The sequence below is a fragment of the Paroedura picta genome, chromosome 2, assembly GCF_049243985.1.
Source record: "Paroedura picta isolate Pp20150507F chromosome 2, Ppicta_v3.0, whole genome shotgun sequence".
Lineage (NCBI taxonomy): Eukaryota > Metazoa > Chordata > Lepidosauria > Squamata > Gekkonidae > Paroedura > Paroedura picta.
Window position 1 is genome coordinate 184261869 of NC_135370.1, and position 22267 is coordinate 184284135.

The following is a 22267-nucleotide window of genomic DNA, read 5'->3' on the forward strand; positions in this document are numbered from 1 at the left end:
GATGTTCATGGACTACAATTCCCATGAGCCCCTGCCAGCAATGCTGGCAGGGGCTCATGGGAATTGTAGTCCATGAACATCTGGAGGACCACAGGTGGACTACCCCTGCTTTAGAGGGTCTCGAGAACTTCCCAGGGTTTCTTAGTCAGAGAGAAACACCCCAAGGAGACAGCATGGAGTTTGCAGCCGGAGGCAGAGGTGATGCATGAGCTGGATTGCCCAAGCTCTGGGTTGGGGCCAGTCCCTGGAAAGGGGCCCCAGTGCCTTTTCCTGCATCTGGATAGGGGAGGTCAGTGCCCTTCGAGCTTCTCCTAGTTGCAGCTGTGGCTGTGCATGCCATTTGCACATAGAATCATAGAATTTTTCACAGTCAGAGGAGTTCAGCAGTGGAATAGGCTGCCTAAGGAGGTGGTGAGCTCCCCCTCACTGGCAGTCTTCAAGCAAAGGCTGGATACACACTTTTCTTGGATGCTTTAGGATGCTCTGGGCTGATCCTGCATAGAGGGTTGGAATAGATGGCCTATGTGGCCCCTTCCAACTCTATGATTCTATAGTCAACACATGTCCGGTGGGTAGATTTAGCGCACTTCTTGTGACGCAGCACACTCTACCCATGCATGTGTGGCTGGCAGGATGATCCCCTGTCCTCGCTGTGCCTTCCTTGGGAGGGGGGGGGTGCACCTTGTAATGACAGCTCCCCCCTAAGCCGCTCTTTGATCTCCTTTGTTAAGACCTGGCCTGGAAAGGTTTTCCTGACTCGTAATCTCTCCATTAAGTGTCGGCCTGTTTTGTCTAACACTTTCTTTTTGAAAGGACGGGACCAAAAAAAGCCCCGGTGCAACTGTAGGGAAGAATTATCTCATTTGAGGAGTGTGCGCGCGCGGGTGTGTACAACACCGAAATATCTAAAACTCGTTTAGCATGCATAACAATGCATCGGCTGGCTGGGAAGACGGCTGTAATCCCCAGATAAGGAAAACGTCCCCTTTAATGAGCAGAAAAAGCGGGACTGCAGTAGCTCCGGAGTGGAGAGATGACGGAGCGGCTGATTGATGGCCCCAGCCGGGTTTGGGAGACGTGGCCGAGGGGGGGGGGGTGAGTGGAGCTGTCTGCCCAGAACTTCTTCTTCTATCCACCAAGGTTCCATCCAGCTGGGTCCCCGCCGAGGTGTCCCGGGCTGCCTTGTCAAGGCCCTATAAATTATTCCCACATGAATCCCAGCAAGGAAGGACAGGGTTCTTTTTGGACTGTCGAGACGAGCCTGTCTCACCTTTTTAATGGTTGAGAAACCCCTGATTCATCCTTCAGGCCTCGAGACACTCCAGAAGTAGCACAACCATGAAGAATAGGGTTGGGAAGCATAGCTGGGCACATGCCCACCTGGAGCCTCTCCCCTTCCTACCCCCTCCAGGCCCATCCTTGGCCATTTTGGGAGGGGAGGGTGGGTTGACATGGCCATATGGCCATGTCACCAAATAAATGTGAATCATAGAGTTGGAAGGGACCTCATCTAGTCCAGCCCCCTGCTCAACGCCCAAAGCATCCTAAAGCATCCAAGAAAAGTGTGTATCCAACCTTTCTGATCAGTTTCTGTCATTCACTGGCCCTAACCAGTAACCTGGCGGAAACTGAAAAAGTTCCTGTAGGGCCCACAGCTCTTCCGGGAGCTCGTTCCACCAGGTAGGGGCCAGGAATGAAAAGGCCCTTGGCCCTGGCCCTGGCTGAAACCAAATGTACTTCTCTAGGACTTGGAATCACCAGCAGGTTTGTCCTGGCTAAGCATAGACAGCTAGGTGGTCTCTCGAATATTCCAGGACCACGCATCATATGGCCTTGAAGGCCAAAACCAGAACCTTGGACTTGATCCAGAACTATGAATGGGCTGAATGTGGGCCCTCCAAGATCTTCTTGTGAGGATCCAAGCTGCAGCATTCTGGACCAGCTCGAGTGTCAAGCGTTGCAAGAAGTCACAACAAGCTTCTTTATGAAAGAAAGTGTTTATTGAGAAGTTACTTCATACACCTAAGCTAAAGAAGTCAAATCTGCCTGAGGACAGATTTGCCTCCCCTTATCAATACAGTTCTCCCGCCTAAAACTTGAAAGTTCCCATGGGAGGGGGGAAAGGAGGCACCAGGTGCCATAAACCATAGTGTTACAACTCACACGTCCTTGGTCGTCTCCGGACAAGATAAGATGTTATGGTTACAAAAGGCAGACCCAGCCGGGAGGTTCAAAAGACAAATAATTCACAGCTCCCTGTGATAACAGGATGCAGCAACATAGTTTTAGTTTCAAGCATGCAAGCATAATATATGGGCCTGAGGCCCCAAGAACAAAGCAGAGAAAAGACAAGGTAAACAAAGATGGAGAAACTCATGCTAACTCATGGCAGGGTTCAGCAGCAATCCTGACATCTAGTTTCTGGGTCAAGGACAGGGGTAGGCCCGCGTAGAGCCAGTTACAGAAGTCTAACCTGGAGGTGATCTTCGGACGGCCAGGAGCTTCAGGGGCAGGTGAGACATCACTATAAGTAGAAGTCATCCTTCTCTCCAGCAGGCTGTTCTCTTCCTTTTGTTTTTTGTCATTTTAAAACGTGACCCTTAAATAATCCCGTCTTCTTGGCCATTAGCCTGGCGATGGGTGAAGAGGCCAAGTGTGAGTGGCAGCCAGAATTGTGGAGATTGGTGCCCTCGTGGCTTCTTTTTTAATTGGCTGTCTACCTGCTCAGGTCTTGGAGCCTGGGAGAATGCCAGGTGCCTTTCTATACTTCTTTGCTTATTACAGCCCCCTTGCAAAGATGGCTGCCTTCCAAATGGCCCTCTCTCCGGGAAAATATCTTGCAGTAACATTCCTAATAAAGTCGCAATTGAAGGCATACATGCACCACCGGCAGCCTGCAGGTATGACTCTGAGTGGTCTCAGCTGGAGCACTGTGCTCAAGGTGCCTGCAATTATTGGGAGCTTTTGAAAGCTTTTAAAAAGCCAAAAAGAAGACTCCCTTCCCCCCATTCCTTGTTGAATGCTGATAAATTTCAGCACACCTTTGAGCTCTTCATGTGTGGTCCCAAACCGTAGGGTTGCCAACTCTGAGACCGTTTTCCGCATGAGAAATCTGCCCCTGGACAGCCCCTGGTTGCTGGCAGGTTTTAGATGCTCCTTCACATAGCATCACCTGCATCTCGACGCTGCCCAGTGGCTGGCTTGCGTTTTGCCCAGACTTGCCACAGGATGATGGAAATGGCAAAAAGTGGATTTGCCACTTTTAATTTCAAACCCGATTGGTGAGCAACCAGGGCCAAGCCAGTATGGAGGGGGAAAAGCACAGATCGTCTCTGCAGTGTTGTCCTGCCCTCTCACACACCCTCCTGTCTCCATTTCTTGCTCCAAGTAATTTGTGTTTTAAAAAATGGTGCTGTCCTCATTGCTGCAGGACTGCAAAGCTACGTTGTCAAAGGTAAAATTAAATCTTCTGCAAAGTGTCCACGGTCTTTTTGGGATCGGGCAGGCAAAAAACAGCCCTGGTTGTATTTTCTGGAGGTGGGAAATGAGCTGAGAAAGGGGGGGGGAAGGGGGATCGGGCAACCTTCTCCTGATCATACAGGGGTCTGAGCGCTTTATTTTTAAGCCAGCCGTTTACAAAAAATGATGTTTTGGACTCCAGGGACCATCTACAGCCTTCTCACAACTCAGGGAGGCAAAACACAGCCCTGTTTGTGTTTTCTGGAGGTGGGAAATGAAATAGGGGGACGGGTGATTGAGCAGCCTTCTCCTGATCATACAGGACTCTCACTTTGGTTATAAGCCAGCTATATACACAAAATGACTCTTTGGACTCCAGTTACCATGTTCAGTGTCTCAGAAATCCACCCAGACATAAATAAAGTCCAAAAGAACATGACTCCCAAAAAGGGGGTGGGTGATGTATCGTTCTGCCATTTCTTCATAGCAGCGTGGAAGTATTGTTTTTTATTAAAAGGCAACTGTGTTGTGGCATTACTGCATAGCAATGTGGAAGTGCCTTTTTTAAAAAAATTGGGGCTCAAGGAGTAAGAAAATTTCAGTTCATGAGAGAACTGCTGTGCTGTGATTGGTCACTTGCTGTGATTGACAAGCCAAGGAGCAGGGGGAGAAGTTCGGGTTGTTTTCCCTTGCAGCCTCATTAGGAGGCAAAAAGCCGTGACGGGGCAGGGGGAAAACGCGGGAGGGGTCTCCTGCGAGGAGAGCTGCAAATACAAATAAGTAGCCAAACTGCCTGCAAAATCCCGTTTTCTGCTCCAGACAGAGGGCTAGTTTTTAGCAGTACCGTGATTAGGACTGCCAGCTCTGGGCTGGGAAATGCCTGGAGAATTTGGGAGTGTAACCCAGGCTTTCTCAACCAGGGCTTCCTGAAAGACGGGTTTCTTGACAGCCCTGGAAGGGTTTCCCAAATGTGTATAATTTTTAATATACTTTTAAAATATGCTGAACATTTAGTGGGTGATAGGACCATATATAGTCATGATGAACTGCCCACCCACCCACCCTCCAAATGGCCAATGGTAGGGGTGGGAAGGGGAGGAGCCCCGAGTGGGCGTGTCCACAGCTATGTTCCCCCTACCGTATTCTGCACCATCGCACTACTTGAAGACCTCGAGCTGCCCCTTCTCTCTCAGGTTAAATTTGCAGGGTTATTGTGGGGCTAAAATGGAGGAAGGGAGACCTGTAGAGGCCATTCTGAGCTCTTTGGCAGACGGGCAGGATTAAGAAAGTAGTCGGCATAATGAACATGAGGGGTGGGTGTGGAAATTTCTGGAAATTTGGAGGTGGAGACCAGGGAAGCCAGAGAATGAGAAAGGGAGGGACCCCTGAATCCGGGTTAATGCCTCAGAGACCACCCTCTGACACAGCCATTTTCTCTGGGGAAGCTGATTTTTGTAATCTGGTCATCCTTGGAATTCCAGGTCTCCAGCCCCATCTGGACATTATAGAAAAACACAGGACGGTCTCAGACAACTCAAACCAAGAGGAAAAGACCTATAATTATAGCATTAAACAATAGTAAAGAATGTTTTTAAACAATATCCTTTCTTGAGTTTGCTTTTTTTAGTTTATTTCGTTCGAAGGACGCCAGCCAGAACGGTTTTCCAGATAAAATCAGTTTTCAATTATCTTTTTGTCACTGGCAAGTCCTCTCTTCTTTTAAATGCAATAAATCTGAAACAGTGTTCCTTCCACAACCTCAAAAGTAGTAATATAAATTGGCCAACGGCTTATAATAGCATGGAAATCCCAGTCCAAAAAGACTATTTTTATTTAAAACGTACAAAAACAAATCTTCATATAGAGTGCACTTCTTAAATAAAATTAAGTCATTACTACAGCGATTTACTCAATTCAATTAAGTCATTTCTGCAGTTTTTAAAAAAAGATAAAAAATGTTAAGTTGCGTATTAAACAGAGAAAGGCTTACCCAAAATGTAGCAATAAAGACAAATTTCACATGAATCTTATGGGGAACTAGTCTACTAAAAGAAAGGTGACTTTTGGTCTACCCAAAATACAAACTCTAACCATGCTTTGAGATACCATGAGAGTTAATCAATGAATTAAATAAATTAGAATAGCACAACACAAATTAAAGGGGTTTTAAATCAAACCCGGTTTGTCAGATTAGAAGTCTGTGCTTCTAAATGCTACACCAAGCTGGCACGGCCTCCTTTTTCCAGAGGTTGAAAGAGCCTGCCAAAGTCCATCTTGGAACTGGTCTCTGCCTTCCTTCCAGATTCCCCAAGTGAATGCATAAATCTACCTTCTTGGGCAACTAAGTCCAGGGATAACTCCTGGGGGTGACAGCGGATCTTCACTCACGGGCTTTCCGATCTCCGGCAGCCTAAAATCCTTGCCACTGGAAGTGCCAGGAACTGACCCCACAGTGTTGAAAGGTTTTTTCCCTCATGCTTTCTCCAAACGACAACCTTCAAATGTAGCTTGAGTGTTTGTGTGTCAAAGAGAGAGAGAGAGAGAGAGAGAGAGAGAGAGAAATGATGCGAACAGTGTGCAAACAAGCAAAGCTATCGCTTGTCTTACTGACTTTCTCCTGGTCCCTGACTGGATTTCATAGAATCCTGGAATTGTGGAATCCTAGAGTTGCAAGGGACCTCCAGGGTCATCTAGCCCAACCCCCTGAAGAATGCAGGAACTCAGAACTACCTGCCCACCCACAGTGACCCCAATTCCATGCCCAAGTGATCCCCCCCACCAAAAATTTCTTTACCGTTTTGGCCGCCAAACCTTGACAGCGACACCACGCCGCCGCTGACCTTGTGTCTGTCTTCTAACGAGATCTCTGAACTAACTTGCCCTTCTGTGTTGTCTTTGCAGCGTCTCCCTCCATCAAGCTCTTGGTGGATGACCCCATCGTGGTGAACCCGGGGGAAGCGATGACCTTGGTGTGCGTTACGACCGGTGGGGAGCCGCTCCCGACGCTGGCCTGGGTGAGGTCTATCGGCGCCTTGCCCGAAAAGGCGGTTCTGAAAGGGGGAACGCTGACGATCCCTGCCATCACGCTCGAGGACGCCGGGACCTACAGCTGCATCGCTAACAACAACGTGGGGAACCCTGCCAAGAAGTCCACCAGCATCATCGTCCGAGGTAAGGAAGAGCCTCCGGCTGGCTGCTGAATCCCGGGTTTGGGGCTGGGACGAGATGGTCCCGTCTCCCTCCAGGTGTTACTTCCGTGTGGATTAGGAGCCCCGTGAGACTCCCAGGAGACATGTCCATCCCCAGAGATACTCCCACTCTCCAGTATGGTGTGATAAGTTGCTTGGGATTCAATAGAACCTCAGTAAAAGATCACACCTTCTGTTTGGGTGTGTTTAATATTGTCATGATTCAATCTACTGTGCTCAAGTGGGTCAAAGTGAAGGCCTGTCCGACCGAAGATGGAGCAGAGTTGTTTTATGTTGCCCCAGAGGGTTGGACCACAACCAAGGGGTTGAAATTAATTCCAAAGAATTTTCAGGTAAACATCCAGAAGAAGTCCTTGACAGTTAGAGCAGTTTCTCTGTGGAACAGGTTTCCTTGGGAGGCGGTGGGTTCTCCATCTTTGCAAGTTTTAAGCAGAGGCTAGAGAGTCGTCTGACAGAAACTCTGATTTTATGAGCTTAGGCAGATGGTGAGTGGGTGGGCAGGAAGGGATGTGCCAGTGTTTGTCTCCTATGGCCCTTCCTTGCATGCCCGGGGAACTGCTGATCACCACTGTGGGATGGTGGGTGAATTTCCTCCAGGCCAGGCTGGATTCTGGAGATGTTTGGTGGAGGCATTACTTGGACATGAAATTGGGTGGGCAGGTAGTTGTGAATTTCCTGCGTTCTTCAGGGGGTTGAACTAGATGACCCTTCAGGTCCCTTTCAACTCTGTGAGTCTATGATTAAATTTACCAGAGCATATTTGAGGATATGAGTATCTTTGAGATGCCACTGAATCATTGTTGTGAATTGAAAATGATCCATTTTGGGTCAAAGTGTCTTCCTTTCTGACTCCACAATTGTTTTCTGTTTTCTTTGAGAATTCTACAAGCAGTTAATTTCCTTTTTTATAAAAATGCAAGACAGCTTTTGTCTATATATATATTAAGCATATCTACTAATTTAGCCCATTGCACAGTAGATTTCCAGCTGTAACCTTTGGGCTTCTGCCGCAGCATGGTGTATGCAGCCACAAAACTACTCCCGCAAAATGGCTGCTGCTGGGGGTGGAGCCTGTCTCAAAATGGCTGGCAGAAGTTATGTTCAATCACACAGCAAAGATATGTGTGCCATGGTGCCAATTCCTGCCAAACAACCTTTTTTTAAAAAAAATAAAAATCTGCATACTCAATCAAACCTCTAAGGACCAATCAGAAGCCTTACTTGGGAAGCACCCGCTTTCTAAAAAAAAAGTGAATGTCAGGAAAGATGTCGGAGGGAGCCATCCCTCCCCTGGGCACGGTGTTCGAATCCCCTGCGCAAGGTCATTATTTCATGTGAAGGGTGCCATTTATGGATGGCTACACATGGTGCATAAAATCTGGTGGTGACATGTAGGAGGTGCCTTAATTTGAGCCCTGGGTCCATCTTATTGCAGCTGATTTCTGTGCTGGGATTTCTTTCATGCTCTTCCTGGTTGCAAACTGAGTTGCCCCCTTGTCCGGCGTGGGAAGGGCCAAGGCGTTGAGTACGTGTTTGCGTGTAGTGAGCAGTATGCTCTGCTTTGGCTGGAAGAAGGGACTTGACCCATCATAGCCTTGCTCTCACCTACTCTGCAGGGCTCTTGTGAAGATAACATGAGCTGGGCGTGACTTGCAGCGAGAACCCGTGCGTTCCCTTCTGAGGGCCGTGGTGACAATTGAAAGCCTCTGGCTTAGAAATATGGCACTGACTGATTTATTTTATACCTTATTATTTATTTATTGTATTTCTGTACCGCCCTCCCCGAAGGCTCATGGTGGTTTATATCAGACAGGAACGATACAAATCACTCAGTTTATAATAATACAATAATAACAATGGCAACATTATGGAATGATAGAACACTGGGGAGAACAATAAGTCAACACGTATTGATGGAGCGGTGGGTGGGCTAATCTGCAGTGATGTCGGAGTGGGGCTGAGAGGGGGGCGCGATGGGAAGTGGTAGTTCGGGTTGCCCTCAACCAAATGCCTGGCGGAGGAGCTCCCTTTTGCAGGCCCTGCAGAACTGCTTGAGTTCCCTCAGCGCCCTGATCTCCTCTGGGAGCTCCTTCCACCAGTTGGGGGGACCCTAAGGAAGTAGGGTTCCCAGTTGCAATGTATGCCTGCGAAAGTTGGACCATAAGGAAGGCCGAGCGTCAAAGAATTGAGGCTTTTGAACTCTGGTGCCGGAGAAGGCTCTTGGGAGTCCCTTGGACTGCAAGGCGAACAAACCGGTCAGTCCTAGAGGAGATCAGCCCTGACTGCTCTTTAGAAGGCCAGATCCTGAAGATGAAACTCAAATACTTTGGCCACCTCATGAGAAGGAAGGACTCCCTGGAGAAGAGCCTAATGCTGGGAGCGATTGAGGGCAAAGGAAGAAGGGGACGACAGAGAATGAGGTGGCTGGATGGAGTCACTGAAGCAGTCGGTGCAAACTTAAATGGACTCCGGGGAATGGTAGAGGACAGGAAGGCCTGGAGGATCATTGCCCATGGGGTCACGATGGGTCGGACACAACTTCGCAACTAACAACAAAGGAAGTAGGTTTGAAGGGAACAAAGTTTGAGTCCTGAGCATGCACCCAAAAGCTTGTCCCCAGAATTAAATTTTGTTGGTCTTAAAGGTGCCCTTGGACTCAGCAATTGCTCTGTTGCTTCAGGCCAACGGGGTGACCCACCTGAAGCTTTGTTTGAAGGGGGCGGTGTGACGTGGAGGCCGTTTGCTGTACGCGGGTTAAGATTTGGTGTTTGGAAATCGGGAGGAAACCATCGAGGGGCCTGATCTGTTTGGCAGCAAGGGATGATCCCTAAGATAAAAACACAAATACTCTGGAATTGAAATGAGCTGTGTTGCTTCCTGTGGAATGAAAAGAATTCTCCCTGGGCCTGAAGAATGGCTTTAGCTAGCTAGGCATCCTGAAATACTTCCCCAGAGCTTTCTCTCCCCATCTTGGCTTGACGGCCCATCCTGCCCTGACAGAGACGGACCAGGCTGGCCCCACCTCATCATCTTGCAGAAGCAAAGCAGGGTCAACCCTGGTTAGACCTTGGATGGGAGAACAACCAAGGGAGTCCGGGGTTGCTAGGAAGAAGCAGGCAAGGGCAAGATACCTCTGAACATCTCCTCAGGCCTCGAAAACCCTCCAGGGTCGCCAAAGGTCAACTGCAGGACTTTCCAAGCACCCATCCCAACAGTAACACCTGCTGAGGAGGCCAGTGCTGTTGCCCACCGGGCCAATATTTTGGGACATGGGAGGGGGCACCCGTTACAGCTGGTTGGGAACTCCCTCTAGGATTCTGGCAGTCTGACTTTCTAAAACATGAGCATCCCCACCACCACCACCACCACCACCACCACCACCATGTCAGGTTGAGAGAAGAAGGAAAATGGGGTGGTGGGAAGCTTATTAAGGACACCTGTTCCACCGTCTCTGTCTTCAGAGATTCCCCCCAGCGTGGGCCACATCTGGATGCTTTAGGATGCTTAGGGCTGAGCCTGCGTTGAGCAGGGGGTTGGACTAGATGGCCTGTGTGGCCCCTTCCAACTCTATGATTCTATGATTCTATGATTCTATGGACTAGATGGCCTGTGTGGCCCCTTCCAACTCTATGATTCTATGATTCTATGGAGGCTTCTCTCGATCAGTAGCTTGAAGGTCCAAGTCAGCCTCTCAAGAGCCAGTGATGAGCCCTTCAGTCTTGGGACCGGTGGCCTTCCAGAGGGCCTCCTGCAAACTCCACGGCCTGAATCTGGACCCTCCGACCCTGGGCAGTCTCTTCTGTCGGTGGGAACCTGGGATAACCTCCCCGGCACGGCTGGCTGGTTGGCTTGCAGGAAGGATTCCTTGCTGGTTGCTCAGCATCCGTGGAGTAGATTAATCTGCCCGAACCGAGCCGTTCATCTGAAACTGATTTCCTGTAATCCCAATATGCCCATGACGCCGGAACACAAACTCCTTGGCGGTGGGGACTTTTAATCATAACCGAAGATTAATCAGACCCTGGGAGGGCTTTGCTGTGTCGGAGGAGTCCCGGCGTGATTATTTTATGAGGGCCATAACCTCCCTTTGCACTTTATTACCCGGCATATGATCCTGCTCCTCCGGATGATGAGTTAGAGTCTATATCTAGCGGAGAGGTCACCGGGGAGGGAAGCGGAGAGAGCGGGCAGCTCGGTTCGTTTGTCCTGAGGAGCTTTCTCCGGGTCTTCCAAGGACACGGGGATTTCACAAGCGTCTCTTCCCCCGCTGCAACTTTTGCGGCCGTTGGGGGGGCTCTGGTCTAAGGGGAAATGGTTGGTGGTTGCCCAGAAGGCTGCTGATGGGGCCCAAGAGAGCCATATGGAGGATGGAGCAGAGTTGTTCTCTCTTGAGGGACGGACCAGAACCAATGGGATGAAATTAATGCAAAAGAAATTCCGTCTAAACCTCCGGAAGAAGTTCCTGACAGTGAGAGCGGTTCCTCAGTGGAACAGGCTTCTTCGGGAGGTGGTGGGTTCTCCATCTTTGGAGATTTTAAAGCAGAAGTTGGAGAGCCACCTGATGGTCCCAGGTTCAATCCCCGGCAACCCCAGTGGAAAGGATCAGGAAGCAGGAAATGCCACAGACCCTGGAGAGCTGCTGCCGGTCTGAGTAGACCAGGGGTAGTCAAACTGCGGCCCTCCAGATGTCCATGGACTACAATTCCCAGGAGCCCTTGCCAGCATTCGCCGGCGAATGCTGGCAGGGGCTCCTGGGAATTGTAGTCCATGGACATCTGGAGGGCCGCAGTTAGACTACCCCTGGAGTAGACAATCCTGAATTTGATGGGCCAAAAGGTCGGATTCAATAAAGGCAGCATCCAATCGAATAAAAAATATGTCACAGAAATGGCTATCTCATCCTCGACTGATGGAGCAGCCGAGGAATCGGTCGGTCGGACTGTATGGTGGCAACTCCTGTGCATGCAGCACCCGCCAAGCCCGGCCCCCTCCCTCCTCAATTAGCAGCATCTCAGGAAGCAGGCCCAGGAGTGACCTCTCGCCGCTGAGCCCCAGGGGAGCGGCTGCCAATCAAAGACGGAGCGATGTTCCGGCTCCACAGGTAGGAGCTCCTCGGGCATTTGAGCATAATTCGTTCCACCAGCTGTGCAGCATGAATGCACACCGGAAAGGACGTCATCTGCATGGGCAGGATTTTGAGCATGGTTGTAAACATGAGGCACATAAGCTGCTGGGGGGGGGGCAGAAGCCGGGAGGGTGGGAGAGAGCAAGAACTGATCCCAGTGGTTTCTAGACACTAGGGGCTCAACCGGGGTTTCATCAAACCCTGAGGTTTCTTGGCAGCCCTGGGAGGGTTTCCTGAATGGGTGGGACTTAATTAATATTAATATATTTTAGACCCCTAGATTGCCCACCACAAAGAGGAGAAAATGTCACCTCCACAGTTTTTGGAGAAGGGCTGGCTCCTCAAGGACATGGAAGGGCTCCTCTGGCCTGCTTCAGAAACAGAGGAGGCCTCAAGGAGATTTATCTGGCTTTCAGGTCCATAGAAGAGATTAAGGCCCTTAGTGTCCTGCATAGTTAACATACTAATTCACAGTATGTGAAGGAGCCAATTGCATAGTTAACATTTCTCTTCCTGTATTTTATGGATGCTGCTTTATTTATTTCTGCCTGACCGCTGATAAAGGCAGCCATGCCGAAACACGTCTGGTCAGTGGGGGCATCAGCATGAATGCCCACTTGGATTTTAAGGAGGCTACATTTCTAAGCCTGGGGTTTTTAACTTGAATACATATCACTGTTCAATTTTACATTATGTTCTACCCTGCAGAGGCTTGAGCATATTTTGACCCTTTTTTGGGAGTTATATATTTTAGAATCACAGAGTTGGAAGGGGCCTCCAAGGTCATCTAGTCCAACTGCCTGCAGAATGCAGGAAATTCACAACTACCTGCCCAGCCAGGGTGACCCCAATTCCATGTCCAGATAATACCCCCCCAAAAAAACAACAACAACAACAACCCAGAATCCCTGGCCAGTCTGACCTGGAGGAAAAGTGGTGCCTGGCCTTTCCCTGAGCATGCAAGAAAGGACCACAAGATCCAAGCATGGACACAATCCCTCCACCCACCCACTTAAAATCTGCTTCAGATTTTTTAAATAAAATGTGACGAACATTCATTGGGTGTTATGACCACTTACGGTCAAGTCGACCTGCCCCAATGGTGGGCTGGGAGGGGGTGGGAAGGGGAGGGGCCCCGGGTGGGCGTGTCCACAGCTCTGCTTCCCAACCCCATTCTGCATGATTGTGCCACTTCTGGGGTTTCTTGAAGTCTGGCCAAGGTTTCAGGGTTTCTCAATGGTAAAAAGGCTGAAAACGCAGGATATCTGCTGTGAGGAGAGGAGGAGGAAGCAATTGTAAAAAGGACTCCTTTGGGTGATCAAATATGGGGCACAAAAAAAGCAGCCCTTCTTCTTCGAGGCCACCTTGTGCAAAAAGGGAGAAAAATCAAGGATCCGCTCTGTTTCCCAATCTCCATGATCTTCTGTCAGCCTTTCTCAACATTTATTTTACTATTGAGAAGGCCTTGAAACCTTCTTCAGGCTTTGAGGAACCCCAGAGGTGGTGCAATTGTGCAGAACCTGGGTGGGAAGCAGAGCTGTGGACACGCCCACCCGGGGCCCATCCCCTTCCCACCCCCTCCAGGCCCACCATTGGCCATTTTGGAAGGGGAGGGGAGAATGTATCGACATGACCATATATGGTCGTATCACCCGATAAATGTTTAACAATGTTTAAAAATCCGTAGATAAATAATTAACTCCCAGCCATTTGAGAAGCCCTTCCAGGGACATCAAGAAACCCTGGTGGAGAACGCCTGACCTTAGGCAGTCTTATACAAGACAGCTTGTTGTCGGTGGAGGTATTTAATAATAACAACAACAACATAATCTGTTCCACATAATATATTTCTGGGAAGGGCTTGGAGGAGGAGCTGGTCTCATGTCTTAAATGCCACTCAGCCCTTAGCACCCACCCTGCCTCCTCCTCCAACCGGCTTGCCTGTCTGTCCAGCGGCCAGCCAATCACCTTCTGTCCCCCACCCCGGACCACCCCCTCCTCCTTCCACTTCCCTCTGAGGCTCGGAGGCTGCAGATCCCTGCTGCATGAGCGCTGCCCCTGCCGGTGAGTTCCCTAACAGCTGCCTGCAGAATTCCAGGTCCTTGGGGGCAGGGGGAGGCCGTCCAGAGAGTTCTTCCACCCCCGCCCCAATCTAGCGCCCGTTGTATTCCTGAATGCACCGGACTTGGCCCCTAGTAATAATATCAATGCCCTAGCATTTGTTACCCTTCTGCCCACACAAAAGGGCCTCTGTGTTTCCAGTGAGTCTGCTCTTACACGAATCGTCATCCATACACGCTTTCTAGGGGTCACATATCTTTTAGACCAGTGGTCCCCAACCTGTGGGCCGCGGCCCGGTGCCGGGCCGCGAAGGCCATGGCGCCAGGCCGCGGCTCCCTCTCCCCACCTCTCCCCCCTGCAGTAAAAAACTTCCCAGGCCGCAAGCTTGCGGCCCGGGAAGCTTCTTACTGCGGGAGGACGGGGAGAGGGAATCGGGGCCGTGCCCGTGCGGGTGCGGCTCGCGGGCGCGGCCCGATGCGGGGGCGTGGCCTGCGCGGGCCACGGGCCGCGCCCCAATGCCCTGCCGGTCCCCAACCTCAGAAAGGTTGGGGACCACTGTTTTAGACTACTCAGTTCTGGGGACCTGCCTTGGTCTGCCTCCATCTTCCCATCACTCTTGAAGAACCAGTCTGACAGTGTCCTCCCAATCCCTCAGGAGGCAGCCACACAACACAGGAAAGGGTAAAATTCTTGCTCGAGAACAAGGATGTCTGTATTGGGCAACCTCCGTTCTAAGAGTCTCAGAAACAACGGCAATCAATAAACCACCTTGATTTTCACGTGGGGTTGCTCGTAACATTGATCCAGGGAACTTCTCAGCCTCCAGCAAGGGGCAAAAGCCCACATCTCGGTTCCCAGTTGTAAAAGGCACATTATGATTATTGGCCGGTGGAAATAATCACACTTCTCTTTTATTATTAGTGGCCTCATAAACCCAGGGAAGGGGGGGGGTCTCTTCTTATAAGAGGGTCCAGGCCCACTGGGAAAGAAGGATGAATAGCATTTCGGCAATCAGGTTCGGCTGCACAAGACTGGGCTGGCTATCAGGGAATGTGGTGATGACAGCAACATCATGTCCAGTCATGGAAGGCAAGAAATAAATCTTCCAAGAATTCTATTACCAAAAAGATAAGCTTACATTTATAGACTCTTAGAGTGGGAAGGGGCCACCCAGGTCATCTAGTCCAGCCTCCTGCTTGATATAGGATCATCCAAAAACCCCAGCAGAAGGGTCTGTCCAGCTGCTTCTTCCATGGGTTTCTCAACGGTAAAAAGCCTGGGGAAATTTGTCTTGAGGTGCTTCAGGGCTCTGATTTCACCGGGCAGAGCTTTCCGCCTGGCCTGGGTTGAGGCGAGTCTGTTGTCTTTGGGACTGGGAATCTTGAGCAGGTTTTGCATGCCAGATCTTAGGTTTCTTTGGGGGGGGTCATTATTGGCTAAGTCCCACCCCCAGCAAGGGCAGGGCAGAAGACACCTCCACCAAGGGGGAGAGGCACTACTGGAGAACGTAGAAGTGACTACCTGTGCCAAGACTCCAAGCCTACCAGTATATCTACAAGCTCTTGTTGTGGCCATGCAGAGTCAGTTTGTCTTTCTTTGCTTTGAGTGCTTGCTCGGCTCTGGAATAGCTGAGGTGGGTCAAAAGGGGGCCAGAAGGCGGGGAGGGGGTGCAGGGTTGGTCTCTGCTGCCCCTGCCTTTCTGTCCGGAGGGGCCGGAAGCGGATCTGCTTGGACCCTGGGCTTGGGTGATCTCCGTGTCCTTGAAGCCCAGGCTGGGATGCAGACTCTGGCAGCTTGTATGATTTGGATGTGAGAAGCAACAGGAGGTGTGCCATTGGGAGTTTCCGTGCCATAATTTGGACCTGGGGTCTGGAGACAAGGGGGCGCTTGTGTAGCCATGCTGGGGTCTGAGCAAGAAATGGTGGATGCCCTGTTTGCTTGCTCCAGAGGAAAGAGGTTTTCCTCCACCAAAGTGTGCTTCCTGGCAATATCAAAGGGAATCATAGATCATAGAAGATCATAGAATCATAGAGTTGGAAGGGGCCACACAGGCCATCTAGTCCAACCCCCTGCTCAACGCAGGATCAGCCCAAAGCATCCTAAAGCATCCAAGAAAAGTGTGTATCCAACCTTTGCTTGAAGACTGCCAGTGAGGGGGAGCTCATCACCTCCTTAGGCAGCCTATTCCACTGCTGAACTACTCTGACTGTGAAAAACTTTTTCCTGATATCTAGCCTATATCGTTGAACTTGAAGTTTAAACCCATTACTGCGTGTCCTCTCCTCTGCAGCCAGCAGAAACAGCATCCTGCCCTCCTCCAAGTGACAACCTTTCAAATACTTAAAGAGGGCTATCATGTCCCCTCTCAACCTCCTTTTCTCCAGGCTGGACATTCCCAAGTCCCTCAACCTCTCTTCATAGGGCTTGGTCCCTTGGCCCCAGATCATCCTCGTCGCTCTCCTCTGTACCCTTTCAATTTTATCTACGTCCTTCTTGAAGTGAGGCCTCCAGAGTTCTGGACTCCAGGTGTGGTCTGACCAGTGCCGTATACAAGGGGACTATGACATCCTGTTGAGGGAACATCGCGTTGAGGCTCGATCCAGCCATTTTTACTCATGGCAGAGCAGAAACCCCCTGTCCGTGCCAAGCCGACTCTGAGCCTCCCTCCGGCCCTGGAGCGCCCTCTTCTTCCATCAGGAGGACGCCTGGTGCTAATTCCACCCTGGCGGAGGGACACGAGTCTGAGTCGGCAGCACCGCGGGCCGCTGGGCTCCTCTCGTTCCTCTTCCCGGATTTCCCCGCTCAAAGCCAAGCTCAGGGGCACCTTAACAGCTCCTTCCTTTCAAGTAATCCACCGAGTCTAAAACTGTGCCAGGTTCCGCACATGGCCGAGTCCCCAGGGGGAGACGGGGACACAGTGCGAGTGGCAGGATCAAGGCCTCTGCGTGTTCCTGTTTGTCCACGGGGTGTGTGTGTGTGTGTGTGTGTGTGTGTTTATGTGCGGGTTCAGGCTCTCTATTATGCCTCTGGATGGCTGCCAAAGCCACCGCTGCCCATGAAATCTGTGTTGAATAACTGAGGCTGTTCCCAAGGACTCTGCTGAGGAAAACGAAATAACAATACGATAAAAGCAGGGAGAAGTTCTAGCTCATCCCGCCTTCACACATAAACACGGCCCTCAGGGGAAGGGCATGACGTGGGTCTTGGGGGGCCTGTTCTCGGACCAGCGGTGCACAAAGGAAGGACTGGGGGTCCCTCACGGTCCACAGAGAGATTGGTTGCCAAGGAGGGCTTCTCTGGAGTCTCTCAAACACAGGACAGGCGTCTGGATCACCCTAAGCTGAATCTTGGGTCATTCGGGTGGGATTCACCCAACATGAGCCCAGTCCTGCAGGCCGAACAACGTAGCAGCTCACTGTAGGGATGCCAGTTTCCAGGTGGGACAGAGATCTGGCAGTGTGTGTGGCTGGCAAATGAGCAGAGAAACCGACAGACTGGCTCCCAAGAAGTTTGAAGAAGAAATCTCTTTAATTCTGGGGAATACATAATGCCAAAACAGACCTTTTCACAGGTTTCCTCAGTGGCTTTACTATCTTTACCATCGTTCTCCTTAATATTTGCAAAAGGCCCCTGTGGGCGGAACGCTGTTCGGGAGAAATCCGGTGTCCGGACTGCGCTTCCGCCCATACGGGGCGACTGGATTGGGACGGCCCCTGCAGCACCCACCTCCAGAAGCTGGTCGGGAGGTGCTTTGGCAGCCTCGCACCCAGACACTGCCTGGCCGCTGAGGAAGTGATCAATGTGGCTTCTAGAGCTTGGAGTCCTGTGTTCAGTTTTGGGCACCCCAACTGAAGAGGGATGTTGACAAACTGGAACGTGTCCAGAGGAGGGCAACAAAGATGGTGAGGGGCTTGGAGACCAAGACGGATGAGGAAAGGTTGGGGGAGCTTGGTCTGCTTAGCCTGGAGAGGAGACAACTGAGAGGGGTTCTGATAACCATCTTCAAGTATTTAAAAGGCTGCCATGTAGAGGATGGAGCAGAGTTGTTCTCTCTTGCCCCAGAGGGATGGACCAGAACCAATGGAATGAAATTAATGCAAAAGAAATTCCATCTAAACATCCGGAAGAAGTTCCTGACAGTGAGAGCGGTTCCTCGGTGGAACAGGCTTCCTCGGGAGGTGGTGGGTTCTCCCTCTTTGGAGATTTCTGACGGAGAGGCTGATTCTGTGAAGGCTCAAGGGAGTGGCAGGTTACAGCAGATGAGCGAGAGGGTTGTGAGTATCCTGCACATTGCAGGGGGTTAGACTAGATGACCCAGGAGGTCCCTTCCAACTCTGTGTTTCTAAATTCCATCTAAACATCCAGAATAAGTTCCTGACAGTTAGAGTGGTTCCTCAGTGGAACAGGCTTCCTCGGGAGGTGATGGGTTCTCCATCTTTGGAGATTTTTAAACAGAGGCTGGAGAGCCATCTGGCAGAGAGGCTGATTCTGTGAAGGCTCAAGGGGGTGGCAGGTGACAGTGGGTGAGTGAGAGGGTTGTGAGTGTCCTGCGTTGAGCAGGGGTTGAACTAGATGACCCAGGAGGACCCTTCCAACTCTGTGATTCTAGGATTCTATGACTCCAGACCGACGTCTCCTTGCTGGTCATTTAGAAACTGGAATTTCAGGACCGATGACTCCTCTTCTGGCTCTGGTCTGGAAAGCCATCTGATGAAGAGGCTGATTCTGGGAAGGTTCAAGGGCAGGTGACAGTGGATGAGCAAGAGGGTTGTGAGTGTCCTGCATAGTGCAGGGGGTTGGACTGGAGGACCCAGGAGGTCCCTTCCAACTCTGTTATTTTATAATTCTGAATTCCGTCTAAACCTCTGGAAGAAGTTCCTGACAGAGTGGTTTCTCAGTGGAACAGGCTTCCTCGGGAGGTGGTGGGGAGGTTCTCAAGCAGAGGCTGGAGAGGTTCTCTTTGGAGGTTCTCAAGCAGAGGCTGGAGAGCCATCTGACGGAGAGGCTGATTGTATGAACTTAGTCATATGGTGAGAGGGTGGGCAGGAAGGGATGTGCCAGTGTTGTTCTCTGTGGCCCTTCCTTGCAGACCCAGGGAATTGCTGATTGCCACTGTGGGATGGTAGCTGAATGTCCCCCAGGCTAGGCTGAATTATGGAGATCACTTGGGCATGATGCTGGGGTCACCATGCTTGGGCAGGTATTTGTGAGTTCCTGCATAATGTCCGGGGTTGGACTAGATGACCCTGGAGGACCCTTCCCGCTCTTGTGATTCTATGAAATGCAAATGGACGAATTGCCTTTGCTATGGAACTGTGCTGAAACTGCCGTGGAAACTGAAGCCAGAAGGTGCTTTTCCCCATTTGGCTGCTGTGCAAAGACAGATTGGTGGCGAAGCAGCTGTGCATCTTGATGTGTGCTCAGGATTTTCGGGGGAGCAGGATCCATTATTTTGCCAGGGCCCAGGGAAGAGGCAACATCCAAGATTCTACAGGAGACAGCAAGAATTAAGCCCTCCTTCCCCTTGGATACAGATTTCATGAGTCATGGCATAATAATGTCGCCCTTCTGCATATTTATTCATAGCAACTCAGGCCTGGGAGCCTCCGGAGACCGAACAAAATATAATTAAAATTCTCTCTTGATTTTTTCCCCCGCAAGCCGTACAGCCTAATGAATTCCTCAAACAGCGCGGAGCTGGGAGAGGGAAATGAAAACGCCACCAAACTTGGGTAACCCCAGCTGCATCCCCGAAGCTCTGGAGGCTGGTGCAGAGAAAGCACTGAGGCCTCCAGGTGACGGAGCTTTTCTGGCATGAAAACCTGGCCCCTTCCCCATAAAGATGGAGTTTCTGATGCATTTCCCCCCCAAGCAGCCCCCCTTCTTCACTTCAGGAGGGAGGGAGGAATGAGAGAGGGAGGAAAGGGAGAAGAAGGGAGGGCAGAGAGGGAGGAAGGGGAGAGGGAGGGAGAAGGTGTAGAGGGCGGGGAGAGAGAGGGATGGAGAGGAGAGAGAAGGAGGAAAGAAGGTAGGGAGAGGGAGAGAGGGGAGGGAGGAAAGAAGGGGAGAGGGAAAGCCATGGAAGAGAGGTAGGGAGAGGAAAGGGATGAAGGCAAGAGGGAGGGAGGAAGGGGGGAGGGAGGGATGGAGAGGAGATGAGAGAAAAGGAGGAAGGAAGAAAAGAAGGTAGGAAGAGGGAGAGGAGGGAGGGAGGGAGGAAAGAAGGTAGGGAGAGGGAAAGCCATGGAAGAGAGGGAGGGAGAGGAAAGGGATGAAGGCAAGAGGGAGGGAGGAAGGGGAGAGGGAGGGAGGGATGGAGGGAGCCTCAGTCCCGCAGTCTGGTCAGGTATCCATGGTGGAGAGTTCAGGCCTGGCCCAAGGCCATCCGGCATGTTGTGCAGCCAAGTAGAGCTTCATCCAGAGTGCAGCTTCAACATGTCCGCATCACCAGTTCGAATTGCCTTCCCCAAGAAGGTACTTTGCCTTCTGGAAGGAAAAGAGAGGCGGGCTCCCCTGCTAGCCTTTCCTTAAAAAGAAGGGGAGGGAGGAGCTGTCCAAGGTTCTGGAACATTAACACAGCTTATTCTTGCACGAGGCAGGGGTGGCCAAACCCTGGCTCTCCGGATGGTCATGGACTACAATGCAAAACCAAAAAGGGGAAGCCAAAACCCAACCTAACCAGAAAAATTAGGAACCCAAAGGTTGAGCTGCAGAAATAATTTTTGAAATTTTTCAAATATGTATTACATAAAGTACACTGATTCAACCTATTAAAAACATAGTGATCCTAATTTAGAAGGGTCACCTTTCTAACTGCACATGGAATAGACCCACATAGAATGGACCAGCTGGTCTTTCTAATGTGCAGGTATCTGATTTGGAGCCCACCTTCTAAAATATGGGCTTCCAGAGGCTTCAGCCCAGCTCTCTGCTTCGGCCCAGCTCTGAATCACCAGGGAATGCCCACGGGGGTGAGAGAAATCTTTGCCCACTGGCCATGCTGACAGGGGCTCCTAGTAATTGTGGTCCACAGCCCTCTGGAGAGCCACAGTTTGTCCACCCCTGGAAACTGGAGTGGAGTAGGCTGCAGCATTGCTATTCCAGATGTTCAGGGGCCAGGAAGAAACTGCCGCTCTTTCACCCACCCTTTGTGTGCACCACAAAATGACTCCCCAGCTACTGGAGTCATTTAGTGTATATGTTCATATCCCACCTGGCTCAGGCTGTTAAGGAGAAAAGATTTCAGAAGTCTTCAGTTTTCAGGGGGGCCGAAAGCTGGAAGCGACACAACACCCACACAGACACACACACAAACAGTGTAAATGTTTAACCATCCCATCGTCAGCTAGCCCAGCCCCCTGCACTATGCAGGACACTCCCAACCCTCTTGCTCATCCACTGTCACCTGCCACCCCCTTGAGCCTTCCCAGAATCAGCCTCTCCGTCAGATGGCTCTCTAGCCTCTGTTTAAAAATCTCCAAAGAGGGAGAACCCACCACCTCCCAAGGAAGCCTGTTCCACTGAGGAACCGCTCAGACTGTCAGGAACGTCTTCCAGATGTTTAAACGGAATTTAGAATCATAGAAACATAGAGTTGGAAGGGACCTCCTGGGTCATCTAGTCCCACCCCCTGCACTATGCAGGACACTCACAACCCTGTCGCTCACCCACTGGCACCTGCCACCCCCTTGAGCCTTCCCAGAATCAGCCTCTCCGTCAGATGGCTCTCTAGCCTCTGTTTAAAAATCTCCAAAGAGGGAGAACCCACCACCTCCCAAGGAAGCCTGTTCCACTGAGGAACCGCTCAGACTGTCAGGAACGTCTTCCAGATGTTTAAACGGAATTTAGAATCATAGAAACATAGAGTTGGAAGGTACCTCCTGGGTCATCTAGTCCAACCCCCTGCACTATGCAGGACACTCACAACCCTGTCGCTCATCTACTGTCACCTGCCACCCCCTTGAGCCTCCACAGAATCAGCCTCTCCATCAGATGGACATCTGGAGGGCCACCGTGTGACCACCCCTATTGAATATGCTCTTGTCTAGCTTAACTACATTTCACGTGTGTGGAATTGAAGGGGGGTTGCTTTGTAGTGAAGGGAAATCACTTTTCACATGCTCACATGCACTCCTGTATGTTCCAGGGTTCAGCCCTTGTAGAGTTGTTGGTTTTTGTTTTTTGAAAGAAATCTTAAGAATGTCATCACAGCTTGACGGATTTTGTGCTGAAAGGCAAGCCCCCCCTTGGGTGCCTGCACCCTTCCAACCTCCCGCTAATTAAATAGTCGCTAATTAACATGATCCCAGGGGAAGGGAGTGACCTGCTAAGCTGCTCCTTGGAAGGGATCCATTCCTCAGCCTTCCTCCCTGCCTTTGAAATAAGTATTTATAAAAATTAGAGGGACCCACCT

General features: G+C 50.8%; 1 protein-coding gene across 2 annotated transcripts in view; it reads left to right on the forward strand.

Moving 5' to 3' along the window:
- Nucleotides 1-22267, forward strand: part of MDGA2 (MAM domain containing glycosylphosphatidylinositol anchor 2) — a 413649-nt gene that overhangs the window by 230368 nt on the left and 161014 nt on the right. For both annotated transcript variants that reach the window (XM_077324137.1, XM_077324138.1), the window contains exon 6: nucleotides 6361-6630. In XM_077324137.1, the coding sequence (XP_077180252.1) occupies nucleotides 6361-6630 (270 nt within the window). The remainder of the gene's footprint in view (nucleotides 1-6360; nucleotides 6631-22267) is intronic.